Raw genomic sequence first — 14,843 nt, 5'->3', positions numbered from 1 at the left:
AATGTGCCTCAGATGTGGGGCTTTTGCAGGCTGCTCTGAACAGTGCTGGCATCTAGAAACAGAGTAGTAATCTTGAAATGCAAATTAAATTCTGCCCTTTTTTTCTTCTTTTTTTTTGTTGTCCCAGCCTTTTGATTTCCCAAGTGGGGAGACTCTGGCATCATCTTGGTGCTGAGCATTTGGATCAAGAAACCAGTAACATGGTTTCAGAAGGGAAATTTTGGATCATTGAATCTAGTCATCTGCTATTACACTGTCACATTGTATATACCACTGTCTCTTTTTGGAAAGCTTCATTGTTAAAATGAAGGTGTGGAGAGGTTGGAATTGTTCTAAGCAGGTTACCTTCTATGATTTGGTTATAACATAAAACCTGAGTCAGATTTATTAATCGATTTGTGGCTCCGGTTCCAACAATATATGACTCTCTTTCCATGGCAGAACGCAACATGCTTTTTTATTGGTTCAATATTTTGTTTGTAGAAGATTGCTAAATGTGTCTTTTTAAATAATTATTTAAGTCTTACTAATTTTCATTTGCATGATTATAGCAGCAGATTATAGTGTGTCAGGTCTTTCACTAATTTGTCAGCCTTTAAAAAAAAGAGTAATTACTGCACAAACTCTTTTGAAAAGATAGGTTTGAAGTCAGAGATGTTCCTTCTTTTAGGAGAGGTTAGGCATCAAACAGAAATTAAATTTTCAAGTATATCTGAATTCACCACACTGTATGATCAACATTCTGTATCATTAGCTTGTGCAAGTCGTATAAAATGTAAAGAACCATAATTTACAGGATAAAGCAAATAACTGATGTGTAAGTCTTTAATTTGTTTTGTAACAGCCATGACATAGCTCAGTTTTCTTTCTGGCTCAGTCTCTTGAGTTTTATTCTATACATGTACCTGGCTGGGCAGGATGGGAAATAAGTTACAGTGGCTTACTATGGATCAAGAGGTGTGTGTTTAGTCTTGCTCTTGTCTCTTGCAGACCCAGTTGTAAATGGATACCTGTTTCACCAGGCTCAGTGCATCTGAAGCATCCCAGTGTGAGGGCAGAAACATTGGTCTCAGTAGCACTGTTGGCTACAGAAACAAAACCTTAACAGATGAGTCCTGTAAAATGGAAGATGATGGTTGTATCTGATTTACAAAGTAGTGTGTGTAGCCTAGTATGCCCATCTTCCCTCACAAAGAAGAGTATAATGTGTGACAAGCTATTGCTTTTGTTGTGAGTGTAAAAGCCTGCAGCAGCCTTGTTTAAGTGTATCGTAGGGTCTTTTAACAAAGTAAGTATAGGATTAAAGAGTCCTGAGAGAAATACAGTGTGTGTGTGTGTTGCACCATGACCAGAGATCATCAGAGTAGTGATAAATGAGCTAGCTCTGGCATCTCAAGCTAAAGTACAGGGCTGGGCACAGCATGCTTCTGTGGCAGCACGTCTTTCATGACATGAGTCGTTCCTAGTCTGGCTTTGTGCACTTCCCTGGCCCAGGTCTGTGCTGGCTCTGCTGGTTTCTGTACACCCCAGAGTGGTGTTGACACTAGTGTTGTCCTGATTGCATTGCTCCTTCCAGGGTTTCAGACTTTGCTCTGTAGATCAAGAAAGCTGTAAACTTTTGTTTGACTTTTGAAATGCAAGTAGTGTTTTTCAGTAGTGGGTGAGCAGCACAGCCTGTCCAGCAGCTGTGGAACATGGGAGAACCAGGTTTAAAAATTCTCTTTTATGTGATTATCAATTCAGGTGTCCCCCTTGCCAAAACCTCTAGGAAGAGTCAAGAAGTTTCTGATTGTGACCCATAGAATATAGCCCATCATGTCTCAGCTCTGAGACAATGATCGTTTTTACCGTATTGATTTTAGAAACTTGTCTATAAAGTGTTAAATATGCCAAGAGTGCATCTTTCTTTTTTTTTTTTTTTTTGGGGGGGGGGGGGGGGGGTTGCGGGACTGTTATTTCAGCTGAATTCTTTGGTTATTCTATGTCTCAGTTTGCTCTTGTTGGGTCTTATGAATGTGACTGGTGCCACACCTCTTCTCCAGGTAGGTGGAAAACCCTGTCAGAATGAGGGTAGGATGAAAGGCCTTGCAGAGTACAAAGAGTATTTCAGGGAATGGTCTGGTTTGGCAGATGGTGCTCCTGTGTTTATACTAGTACTGAAAATAACTCCCCAAGTAGTGTTTAAGTTACTGAATTACTGAGGGCTCTGTCTTGCGAAAAAAGCCCCAAGCTTCTATCTCTCATCATCATTGTAAGCGGAAGGATTAGCTATTATGTGGTAGTTAAATTCTGACTAGTCTATACACACACCTCCACCTAATTGTTCTAATTACCTTAGCTTTGCTCATTTCCTGAGCTATTGTTCTATGCAGTGTTTGACAGCTGGCAGGTTCTGCTTCAGAGATAGCTGCATTTGACCTTGAGGAAAAACTTCTGTTCTGATTACTACCTTTCCTAAGGATGAAGCTGTGTGACCTCCCATTCTAGCTTTGCAAATAAAGCCACTTCCTTGCAATTAGTCCTTGAATATCTGATGCAGAGTGATATCTGACTCCATATGCTGTGTTTGAGCCTGAATGTGATTCCTGTGCATACCAAACTCCTGTGATCTGTGACTTGCTTTTGTTTGTTTGTTTATTTTACTTTCACTGCAGGCTGGAAGTCCAACCTCTATTTCTGCCCCTCACAGTTTCTCTCGGACTTCTGTTACACCATCCAACCAGGACATCTGCAGGTAAAGTGTGGTGTTTGCATGGTCACAGTGAGGCTCATGCGAGCTTCAAGTTAAGAAAAAATAAAACCTGGAAAGCATGTGTATGGGGAAGTAAGTGATGGGGGCACATGTGAAGCATCCCATTTGTTTGACTCAGCTGCTGTCTAACACTGCTTTGTCAAATCCCACTGACTGTTTGGCCCCGCTACATTTGCCATTCTCACACTAGCTGTAATTTCTCATTTCTTCACTTTTAATTATGTGTGTTCTCTTTTGTAATTGTTTTTTACTTTCTGTGCTTTTATTCCACTGTTCTGCATGCAGTTCCAGTGCAGTGTTTTCTGAGTGTTGTCATCACAGTCCAGTGCAGTCTGCTGTTGTCTTGAAAAATCCTCACTGCCAGAGCCCTCTGACACAAGGGGTCACTGTGACAGTAATCTGTCAGGACAAGTTGCATGCAGCAAAGAGAAACTCCTGTGGGCAGGATCGGGGCCAGGCACTCAGGTCTGCTAAGAATGTAAAGCCCACCCGCACTCTGAAATTCTCCAAGTCTCTCAATGACGTGGACCAGAAGGCGCAGAGCACCAGTGAGTGCTTTGACTATGTGGAGCGAACATGCTCAGAAGGCAAATTGACCCCGACTCAAGAGCAGTGTTTAAAGATTAACAAATTTCATCTTTACGAGAGGAAACCACTGAATCTCAGGCCTCTTTCTTTTACCAATTCTAAGCACTCCTATATCCCTTCCCTTTCCAACTACTCGAGTGCATCAGGAGGAGCAGAGAACGACAGCGCTGTACATATCCCCTTGCTGGAGGACAAAGTGGACCATGACACCTCAAGGAGCAAAAAACTGTTGCGTTACCTTTTTTCCTTCTCCCACACCTCCAGCACCAGCAGCCTGCATAAGTTCCACGAACTGGAGAACTATTCCAGTCACTTCCAAGCTGACAAATCCTCCAGCGTGCTGGTGGAAAGCACAGACTTCTGCTCTGATGATATGGGAGATGATGACGTCTTTGAGGACAGCACCTCAGTAAAATTGAAAACAAAAGAGCAGCGGGCGCCCCTCTGTTCATTTGAGAAGGACAGTGACCTTGACTGCCCTTCCCCCCTCTCAGAAAAATTCCCCCCTCTATCCCCTGTGTCCGCATCGGGGGATACCTGCAGGTTGGTTTACCAGAGAACCACCTACCTTCGAGCCGTCCCATGTGTGGTGGTGACTGTTCTGCTTTTCCCTGCCTTTGTGCTGTTTCTGTCTTTTCTTTCACCCTGTCACCTTGCTTTAATATGTGCAATTTGAAGCATGCAGCCTTCTATCTGCTGTCCTGCATGCCTCTGATGCACTTAACAAGGCTACTAAACAAAATAATTTCCTCTGGAGTCAAATAAATTCTCTTGCAATTTGTTCCATGTTTGGGGTTCTGAGATGGTATTTTTCTCTTATCATTGCCCAAACTGGAAGTATCATGAGAGAATCAGCTACACATTTAAAAGGCCAAACTGAACATGTCTTGGCTTTTCATGAGCCAAGTGTTGTCCTGACAATCATTGCTGGTTTGGTCAGAGGGTGGAGAGTCAGAAAGAAAACAGGTTGAAAATTGCTTCTGAGATCAGGTTGATAGAGCCTAAGATATTTTTTTATGTTTTCAACACAGTTTGTATCCTACCATGCTCTTTTATAGTAAAGGGCTTTCTGGATGCCTTAGTCAAAATGGGGGTCTGAGTGCCGTGATATTCATAGTACAAGGTCCAAAAAGGATGGGTATCCTTGTTCCAACTGCAGAGGATTTAATCATGCACAGGTGGTGGGAGCAGGCAACTCTGGACTGTCTTCAAGGTGACTTGTCTGCAGGTCTGCCACAGCTCCAGCTCCAAAGTGTGACTGAGGAGCAGGCATCACCATGTACGAGAGCAAACATCCCTCCATCATTGTACTATCCTGATCTTTCTCCTTGCTGACAGCAGTTTCTGAAGCTGGCTTAATTACTATTTGCCAATATTATTTGATTCCCCCCTTCGTTACCAGCAAAATCTCGTTCCATATTGGCTTGTCAGCAACAAGACGCTGCTGTAATCCACCCACTCCTTCATTTCCACTTGCCAGCTATCAGCAAGGTCACAAGAGGCAAGATGCTACACATCAGTAAGAGATTTCAGTAATAGACAGGGATGGCAGCATGCCAGAATGTATTTCACATATGCCTAGTAACTTGTATTCATTCCCTGAGCTCCTTACCGTTCCCATTTCAATTCATGACCTCTTCCACATGGTTAGAAGGGCTTAGTGGTGTTTCATGGAACCCAAGGGTTGTGTATAAATTGAAGCTGGAAATCAAATGCTGGCACCTGGTAGTAACACCATATATAAAGGGGTCCTTGCTGTCTGCATGGTTAGGCTGTGAGGGAAATGGGGAATTTTGTGGAGCTGATGCTTCGTTATTAGCAAAGTAAGAATTGGAGAGCAAACCTATTCATCCATTTACAGTAGGTGTAGTTTGGAGAGATTCAATGTTGTAGCTTTGCAATGTGGATCTGTCTTTTAGCAGTTGGCACTAGAAATAATCACTTCTCTTGTGGAAAATCCAGGCTGTCTAAATTAACCCTTCATGTTACTGGATTGGGCTGTTTCACAATTTTTGAGGGAATCTTGTTTTATCTTTCAGATTGTAATCCATGAGTAGCTGTAGCTCTCTGTCCGTATTTTGTCTTGGGAAGTGCTATCTCATCTGTTTAAGTGCTATTTCCAGTTAAGTGCTATTGTTCTAGATGAAGTGTTGTCATTTCTTACCCTGTTCTTTCTTTTGGATACAGCATTTCTGTCAGATTCTGTGTGCCTGCCTTATCTGTTAGAAAGTGGCTTTCTAGTTAACAGTGTCTGTGCCCAATTATTTTGTGCCTGTGTATGTGCTTGCACAGCAGTGGAATTCTTTAGTTTAGCTCCTTTATGGAACACATTCCTTTGATATGTATGTCTCAGAATCCTCAATGGGCAGCCATGTGTGATCACAGGTATTACATGCCTCTTCTGCATCCTTTCTGCTTCCTCTTCTCCTAATGATCAGCTTTTCTTCTGATTCAGGATATGTCACTGTGAAGGAGATGATGAGAGCCCTTTGATTACACCCTGTCACTGCACAGGAAGTCTTCATTTTGTGCACCAAGCCTGCCTGCAGCAATGGATCAAGAGCTCAGATACACGATGCTGTGAACTGTGCAAGTATGAGTTCATCATGGAGACAAAACTGAAGCCTTTGCGAAAGGTAGGCACAAGACTTGCTTTCCCAGAGAAATGCTTTCTTAAACAGAGATCCACTTTGAAAAGAAGCAGCTCTTGCCCATGAGTCCACAGAACCCCCCACATATTTATCATGTTTCTGTGGCTCTTTAGTAAGTCTGGTCAGTTTTGTATGGGTGCGAAAAGATTTAAATTAACACTCAGCATGTCAAATTTCACCATCAGTGGAATCCAGCTCTGAGAGTTAGCTATTGTAGCTAAACTGACTGTAGCTTGGCAGCTCTCTGTGTGTAAATGTTTTTTTCTGTGCTTTCTCTGCTTGGAGTGGGTGGGAATCAGTTTCTGAATATCGTGCCCTGTGGGAAAAAGCTGTTGGGCACCTTCAAAAATGAATCACTCAGCATCATTAGTTATATCTGAACAGGTCATCTGTAGAAAAGAGGCCAGATGCCAGAAGGTAGGGACAGAGCCATAAACAGAAGAAGAAAAAATCTCCTTTTAAATATATCTAAAAAATCTTTTTAGAGATTCAGCTGAAGTCAGAAGATAAGCTGCCTCTATATCTTCAACTCAGCCTTTATGGTATCCTGTCAGTCTGGAGAAAACAGCCTGGAACTGGTGATTATGAGCATGATGGGACAAATAATAGGGTTTGTGCTTGACTGTAGGGTAGCAATGGAATTAAACTTCCTCAGTATCTTAAGGTCCTATTGCAGAATCAGGCTGTTCAAATGCTATGTTAGTAAGGGAAGAGGATGAGAAACAAAATATGTCAGGTTCAAGTTAAGATGACGGAAGACAAGAAATGGATACTCCATTTTAAAATCTCAATGGAAAAAAAAAAAAAGAAGACATTAAATCCAAATATTCTGCTGTTTTTTGGTTTTGTTTGGTTGGTTGGTTGGTTTTAACAACAATTCAAAACCCCAGAACTCCTATTTTAACTCGTAAATGCTCTTTCATCAGAATAATGCATCAGGGGTGTATAGATTCTAGTTTCCTTTCTGGGCTACTGCACACTTAAATAGTTAGCAGAATATGTTCTCTTTTGCTGTGCAGTCATGTCTCTTGAGATGAGGTGATGCACATTGGTTTGGTGGTTGTGGATCCAGCAGAAAAGAGAAATATAAATCAAAGCACAATTCCTCATGGCTCTGTAAAAGCATTCACAAATAAGTTTCACATGCGTACTTTTTGACAAAATAATTTAATTTATACTTTCTACCAAAAGTAAAAACCTTTGTCTAGACACTAAAGCCATAGTTTAGTCCAATCTTTTTCTAACAAGATTAAAAGAACATAGCTTTCTAGCATGACATGAGTCTAACATGCCATTGCGAGATGTATTGAATTCAAGTGTTCATCATGACATTTAGATGCCTGCAGAACTGGAGATGTGGCTTGGACTGGCCAAAGGCATTGTCGGCAAGACAAAGAGGATCACGAAGTCTCTGTTTAATGTTTCAATTATTCTTTTATTTGTAGCACTGGAAACAGTGATTCAGCATAATGGGTGATCTCAGTCATACCAGTCAGGTCATCCTTGCTCTCTTCCACATTATTTCTTCTTTTCAAAGTCCTCTTTTTCTGAAAATTACTCTAGGAGACATCAAATGCACCTCTCTAGAAACACATAGGTATGTATGAAAAGCCTGTGTGCCCCAGCATATATTTTGTGAAAGTGTGAGAAAAGCCCATCTTAACTTTATGTTCCAAGTACGTATGTTGAGGGATGTGTCCCCCACATGCAAAACCTTTTATCATATATATGGGAGAAATTTCAAAAAAATAATTAAAAAAAGGTGTCTCAGGTAAAAAAAAAAAAAAAAAACAACAAAACTTTTTTTTTTACAATCCATTGCATATTAGAAGCATCTAAAATAATTTTTGCTTTCTTTGTGGCTTTCCTAAATACAGTGACCTGACTTTCTGGTTTCTTGTGGGCTATATAAACATCATCAATAGTCTGGGGATTTAATTTGCTGCATCCTCTCACTTACAAAAACTGTCATCCCACTTTTACTATGTGTTCTTAGGGCATATGTATTTAAGTGCACTTGAAATGCTGAAAATAAAATATGAGTGTCATGGCTGTAAGTAGTGTTAAATATATGTGAAGATTGAATGAAACCCCCAGAGGTAGGAGGTGAGAACTAAACAGCCGTGAGCTGAGAGCTAAACAGCCTTCACTGTGCACAGAGTGACTCTTAACAGAGCTCAGTGTGAGATGTCTTACACACACCGGTCAATTGTTCCACTTGTACTGCAGTGTTTTATTGAATGCCTGCCTGAGCAAGGCTACCCTTTGACACTCACAATGCTCAGCTGTCACTGTGGGTAACTGCTGTTGAGTGCGGAACACACGAAAGAGCAGCCTTGCTTGGACTGCACAAGGTGTTAGGGTGCCTCTGTGCTGAAGTCGCCCCTGTGTGGATAAGCAGGGTGCAATGGCATTGTGCTGAGGCTCCAGATGGGAGCTGAGCCCTGGAGGTCCCTTCTGGCACCGGGATGGCTCCCATCACAGCAGGGTGAGCTACCTACCAGCTGTCACACATGTGCTGTGGTCATGATGCTGTCTGACTTTTAAAATCCATGCTAGGAGGAAACCAGTCTCCTGCCTGGTTTTTGTTCTTATTAATGTTCTCTTTCTTTATACTCTCCAGTAACTACAATAAATACCTAATCTCTGTTTCTGGGTTCCTTGCCAGTGGGAGAAGCTGCAGATGACAGCCAGTGAGAGGAGGAAGATCATGTGCTCTGTAACATTCCATGTCATTGCCATCACCTGTGTTGTGTGGTCTCTCTACGTCCTGATAGATAGGACTGCTGAAGAGATTAAACAGGGACAGACTACTGGTATGTTACTTTCTTATCTTCCCTCTCACTCTTTTGGAATAATTAGTTATCCTGAATGCAGAGAGGATGAGGAGCATGAGAGTGCAGGTAGTGTTTAAATGAGAATAGTCACCTTTAGCCTGAGGTTAAGTTAGTTTTAAAGGATGGTTCTAAAATGATTTAGTGAAATCAGTATAAATTTATCTGTGGGTGCTTTTTAAGTCTATTTCAAGTCAATTTAGTCTGCGCTTGTGACATGCACAGATATGAGAGTTAATCCACTGTAGCAAGACACAAAATTGCACTGCCTTAGCTGATTTAGTTTAAATTGGAACTCGTACTGGGCAGATAAGGAAGTAAGTATTTGATTGCTGCTATGGCTACCTTTAACTGGGCAAAACCAGAAGAGTTTTTAAAAAGAGAAGAATTAAGAAGAACCTAAATCAAAATCTTTGAGGTAAATCATCAGGGTTTTCTTTCTAGTTGGTCATCTGTGAGGTGGGTTAGTACAAGTTTCTTGTGAGTGCCATGTTAGACTGGAGAAGATTCTGGGGAGTGGTTGTGCCTGTAGTAGAAAAAATTCAGGGTAATTCTTAGGACTCAAATTCACACAACTGAAGTCAGGTGCACTGCAGCTCATGGCAGGTTTGTCACCACAGTGCACTCATATATTATTGAATATCAGGCATTCTGTAGTACACCAGCTGTAAATTTACCAATCTGCAATCTGTTTCTGTGGGTATGCTGGGCTACAGGTTTGCAGCTGTTGCAGAACTGCTCCTCAGGCAGCTGAGCTGCTCCTGAAGGTGGGGATAGAAGGGACAGGTATCTGCCAAGGCTGGGAGCCATTAAGAGGCAGCCTGTTCTTGCTTGCAGAATAGTGCATCTCAACTAGACATGCAGGTAGAACATGTTTTGTTGGTGATTGAAGAGCATCATCTGGGGAGGTAGTTGAGCATCGATAAACCTGCAAATCCACTGAGCTGTTACAGTCTCTTCACAGCAGAATAGTACTTCAGACAACATTTTTGCTGTCATTTCTCATTTAGGCTGTAGTTTGATAGCTCATGACTTCAGTGAGGAATCTGCTTTGAATTAAATCTTTTAGTTTCTGTTCTATCCAACCCCATCTCTTTCATGCACGGTGAAAATTTTTGGCCTTTCAGTGTAAGGTTTCCATATGATAATGAAAAGCATATACTTTCAGAGATTTGTTATATCCATATTATTTTAGCCAATAAATATGTTAGATGAACATCAATAGAAGGAATAGGGTGAATATTTAGTACGTACTAGTGCTTTCTTTGCTCTCTTCATTTGGATTCTAAATCTGTGGGATGCTGTAATGAGCTCGGGGGGGTGTGGAGTGTGTGTGGGTATACATTCATGTCTGCACAGGAGCAAGCATATACTATCACTGCCTACAGATGACATCAGATAGCTCACCTGTGAATCAGAGATTCAGGTATATATCATGGGTGGGATTTTGTCAGTAGTCACACTGCAGTGCCTTTTGTATTTTGGGACTAAAATATTTTCATTCCCCTCATGCTACCATGCATTTCCAAAAGAACACTGGCCTATATAATGGTCAAAACTTTGAAGACTTGGAAGGCCATGATTTTATTTTCTGAGAAACCTGACAGTGGGTGATTCAGATGGTTTCATATCCATCTTGTGATGCCACCTACCTTTAAAGAGGAGAGGGGCTGGGTGGATACAGGACTTATGTAAGCAGATGATGTATAACATGAATAGTCTGTCATTTAGAGGTAGTTGATAGAGGTGTAACAGGATCCAGTGTCTGAAAGTTCAAGTTGGACAACCTCAGGAAAAGTAGTGATGGTGAGTTTTAATGATGGAGGGTAAACTTGCCAGAATGCTTCAGCATCTCTAACACTAGATGGTTTAGTTCAACTACAAGTTACTGGGTCTGATGCAGATAAAATTGTCTAGTCTGCATAACAAAGATATCAAGCTAGACGATAACAGTCATTCCCTTTTGAATTTAAGGTCTAGGACTCCACGTACTGTGTGACCACATAGTGGAACAGACTTGTTAGTTTGCTGAGTTAAGCCTGCTGCTATGAAACAGAAACCATGCCACAGAATTCCTTTCATCATCTGATCCAATTTTTGTTTAAAAACAGGTGTAAAAATACGTAAATATTACCAGCTGTTGCCTTGACTCTGCTTGTGATTGTGCTGCACAAGAGCTCAGACACAGAGACTCCATTGTTTTTTGTGTTTTTCATCTGGTGGGTGAAAATATATGTGATACATGAAGTAGAAGTCTGCATGTGTTTGAATTGAAGGAGGAAGGGGAAGGCCAAACAAGAAAAATGGCAAAATAAGAATAGTTTGTGTGAAACGAACTCTGACAATTTCCTTACAGGATGTTTCTGAGAGATGCAGTGTAATCCATTCAGTATTGACCATGTCCTTTTTCTTTCTTCTTTTTTCATTTTCTTTGTTCCAGGGATTCTAGAGTGGCCATTTTGGACTAAGCTGGTGGTTGTGGCTATTGGTTTCACTGGAGGACTTCTTTTCATGTATGTACAATGCAAAGTGTACGTACAGCTATGGAAGAGACTTAAAGCTTATAACCGAGTAATATATGTACAAAACTGTCCAGAAACTAGCAAAAAGAATATTTTTGAAAAACCTGCACTAATGGAGCCAAACTTCGAAAGTAAAGAAATGCTTGGGGTTCACCATTCAGACACAAACTCTTCACATTACACAGAGCCAGAAGACTGTGCTGCAGAAATCCTTCACGTCTGATTGCTGGGTGGGAGGGGTGTTTCTGTATGTTCTTGAAGGTTTAAAATACCATTGTTTACTGCAAACTGCTCTACCTTTTTAAAATCAGCTAACAGCTGAGAGCTGGTGGATGAGTTTTTTTTACATTTGTTTTTTGTTGGAATATTTTTAAATCCCTTTGGCATATCTGTCAATGTGATCATAGTTGCATACCTCTCAACATTTTGTCTCTCATACTGGCATATCAGAGCCACAGGATACTGGGTAGAATGAACGTTGGGTTGATATCAAGCAAGTCACTAGTGAACTGTCTTCAACTTCATGGAGTTTGTTACTTTAGAAGATGACTCTAAATGATTCTGGAATATGTGTAGAGTGGGGTTTGTTTGTTTATTATTCTTTAAGCAAGATGAAGGAGGTTGTCCCAGACACTGAGGGAAATGAGAGAACTAGAGTGTAATCTACTGCTAACACTGCCACTAACATTTTGTCTTAGGCAGCAGGTGTAAAATTTTGCTTTACATATTGTGACGAGACTTACAAAGCATATAGCACTTTTAAAATCTTTATTTTGTAATATGTATGTCAAATGAGAATGAAACTTGAACGAATGTGTCATTTTTGAAACATTTCTTCATTCTTTACCCCATGTTTTCTTCTGGAAAGTAAACTTCTTGCCTTACACAAAAGAAAGGAAAATTAAAAAAAAATCCAACCTGTGATTTCCAGCACATGCCCACATAATCTTACTAAACATAACACTAAAAACTCTGCCTCTTTGGGTTTCCTTTGAGAAGCAATTTTTATCAAAGGATATTGCACTTGTGTATGGGGAGTAGTGGATGTGTACAGCATTTGTTTTCAATGTGTAACGGTTTCAATGCTCTGTTTTGGGAATTGGTTTTGTTTTTTTTTTTTTTCCAGCAAGTCAGATCATCAACACACCTGCACATATATACCCGATGTAACTTTCATTCCAAACCATTGGCAAAGGGTTTGTTGCTACGTTGGTAAAAATGTGAGCTGTTACAGAAAAAAAAGATAGTCAATACAGCTGAGATCAGTTTTCCCTCTTCCGTGCTGTGTCATGTGTGAATTACACAAGAATTTGATATTGTCAGAGATGTTGAGATCAAAGTCTAGGAAGTAAATACTGCATCAAGTGGATGAGTTTAAAAATGCCTGCCTGGTTTTAGTCCTGATGTAATGCAGTACATGGCCAGAGAATAGTTTTGTCTGTGCTTTTGAATTTGGAACTGGCTTTTTAATCAAGTCAGCCTTAATGAAAAGAGAGGGACAGCTTTAAAATCTGTTTGCCGGGCTTTAGACAGAGTTGCCTGAAGCCTGGGGTGTCTGCTGCTAATTTGCTTGACCAGTCTGCTTCAGTGAACCACCATCCAGCCTCAAGCCCTCATTCAACTGAAGTCTCAGCGTGACTAGAGCAAAAACAAAGCCCCATGAAAAATCAGCACATGAAGCTGACTTTCCCTACCTGAGCCACATATAAATTTCTGTAAAGTCAATGATAATCTTCTGGTTGGTCTTAGTAGGAACTGCCTGGGCTTAGTTAGGTAAAAGCTTTTGTTTACTTGAGACACTGAATTAAATCCTCAGCTCTTGTTCAGGTTTTACTTAGTCTTTTTCAATTACAGCTTTCATTGGGCAAGTTATTTACATAATAAAAGTAGTTGTTTTAAGACTTTCCCAAGAATAACAGTGAGAGATTGGGGTTTTTTTTCCTTAAAATGGAATATTAATTTATTTCTAAATTACTATGTTAAAGGAAGGCAGAGAAGGGACTATGGTAAGAGAACACACACCAGTGGTTTCTAAGAACTGATACAGGAAAAGCGTGCTTCTGCATGATCTTGTGCTTGAAGCTTACTGCCTGTGATCATCATGAACAACATGGTACCTTGTTCTAGAGATATTTGTAAATACCAAGACCTTTAGGCAGTCCTATCAAAAGCTGCAGTGGCATGGGTTTGTGTACTCTGGTGGGTGTCAGGATGTCCCATGCTGATGTGATACAGGCAGACAAACCCTGCATACCCTGCTAAAGTTGGGACAGCAGTCTTCATGATCATGCACATGTAGAATTTGTTGCCTATGCCTACCGTAATTTAAAGTGCAATTACTCAGGCCCTTTCCTGAACTCTGCTGTAGGTCATTCTCTTCTATTACGAGAACCCAGATAATACACTGTCTTGTTTTGTTTTCTATTTTGTTCTGTGAAAAGATTTACTAGATAAACTCAGGTGGTTAAATATCAGGTCTTGCACACCTTCCTTGTGTTCTTTTGAAATGCCTGAGTGCACAAGGCTTACCTGTCTGCAAGATGTTCACTTTACAACTGCAAGATGCAAAGAATCATCTAGCAAGTGATGCTGCGTGCATTTTCATCCAATCTGTGGCCAGTAGGTGATATGAAAGTGGACGAGTTCTGGTATGAAACCTGTTTTCCAGCTCACACCTAAGAGGCACTGATACCTGACCGATGTTCTGACAAGTGGCAATAAGGCATATTGTAACACGCTGGTCCTTTTTCCATCACTATCATATGTGATCCCTGGTGAAACATTGTGAAATATCATTTTGTGTTTTGGAAGCTCCATGTGGCACATGCCAGGTAGTGTTCAGTGTATTCAGGATACGGAAGGTTTTGCTGTGCCCCTGTGTATCTTGGGAAGAAAAATCATCTCTGGCAAAATCATCTGGAGGAAAATATTTGCAAATGAAACTGTTGCTGCTTACCATTTTGTCTCCCTACAGGTCTTTCCTGAACAAAAATAAAAGCCTAATGTTTAAACTCTTCATAGTGCTTAGGAATGCTCATGCCAGGAAGAGCTGCAGAAGATCCATCTCTCAGGGGGTTTCATTTATGCTGGTCACACTTCTCATGCTGATTCTTGCTTGGTGTTAGCAGTGGGCTTTTGAGCTGTAATTTCTGCTGCATGGTGCCATGAAAGGATGTGAGAAAGGCTGAATGATACTTTTTCGTTCTTCTCACGGAGATACTGTTGACTTGTTTTCAGCTTCCAGCTGTGAGGCACTGATGCTAGCTCAGGTGAGCTCTGTCCTTCCCACTCAGATGTCAGTAAGGGGAATGCCCACCCTTTGTCAGTTCAGGCTTTCCAACACTTCCTTCTGGCAGCTTTTGAAATGACTGAAACAGAAGTCTGATTTCTTTTGGTCCTTGTTGCTTGGCCGAAGTCAGTTCAGGTTACCTGGGTTTTTTTCTGAGACGAGAATTTAAGTAGGTGGGAATGAAAGCTTAATACCATCTACCACAAT

General features: G+C 40.9%; 1 protein-coding gene across 2 annotated transcripts in view; it reads left to right on the top strand.

Annotated features, from left to right (window-relative positions):
* The window catches only part of LOC101868605 (E3 ubiquitin-protein ligase MARCH8), a 98,266-nt gene extending 83,908 nt beyond the window's left edge, over nt 1–14,358 (top strand). Inside the window, exons 4-8 of one of the 2 annotated variants that reach the window (XM_013130269.3) lie at nt 2,655–2,734; nt 3,038–3,883; nt 5,796–5,976; nt 8,660–8,807; nt 11,266–14,358. In XM_013130269.3, coding sequence (XP_012985723.2) covers nt 2,655–2,734; nt 3,038–3,883; nt 5,796–5,976; nt 8,660–8,807; nt 11,266–11,570 — 1,560 coding nt within the window. In that variant the 3' untranslated portion in view covers nt 11,571–14,358. The remainder of the gene's footprint in view (nt 1–2,654; nt 2,735–3,037; nt 3,884–5,795; nt 5,977–8,659; nt 8,808–11,265) is intronic. The other variant, XM_034062390.1, reaches the window with a different exon arrangement.
* The last annotated feature ends 485 nt before the right edge of the window (nt 14,359–14,843 follow it).

This window comes from Melopsittacus undulatus, chromosome 4, assembly GCF_012275295.1.
Source record: "Melopsittacus undulatus isolate bMelUnd1 chromosome 4, bMelUnd1.mat.Z, whole genome shotgun sequence".
Taxonomy (NCBI): domain Eukaryota; kingdom Metazoa; phylum Chordata; class Aves; order Psittaciformes; family Psittaculidae; genus Melopsittacus; species Melopsittacus undulatus.
The sequence above is the reverse complement of the archived record's forward strand: the minus strand, read 5'-3'. Positions and strand labels throughout refer to the sequence as shown.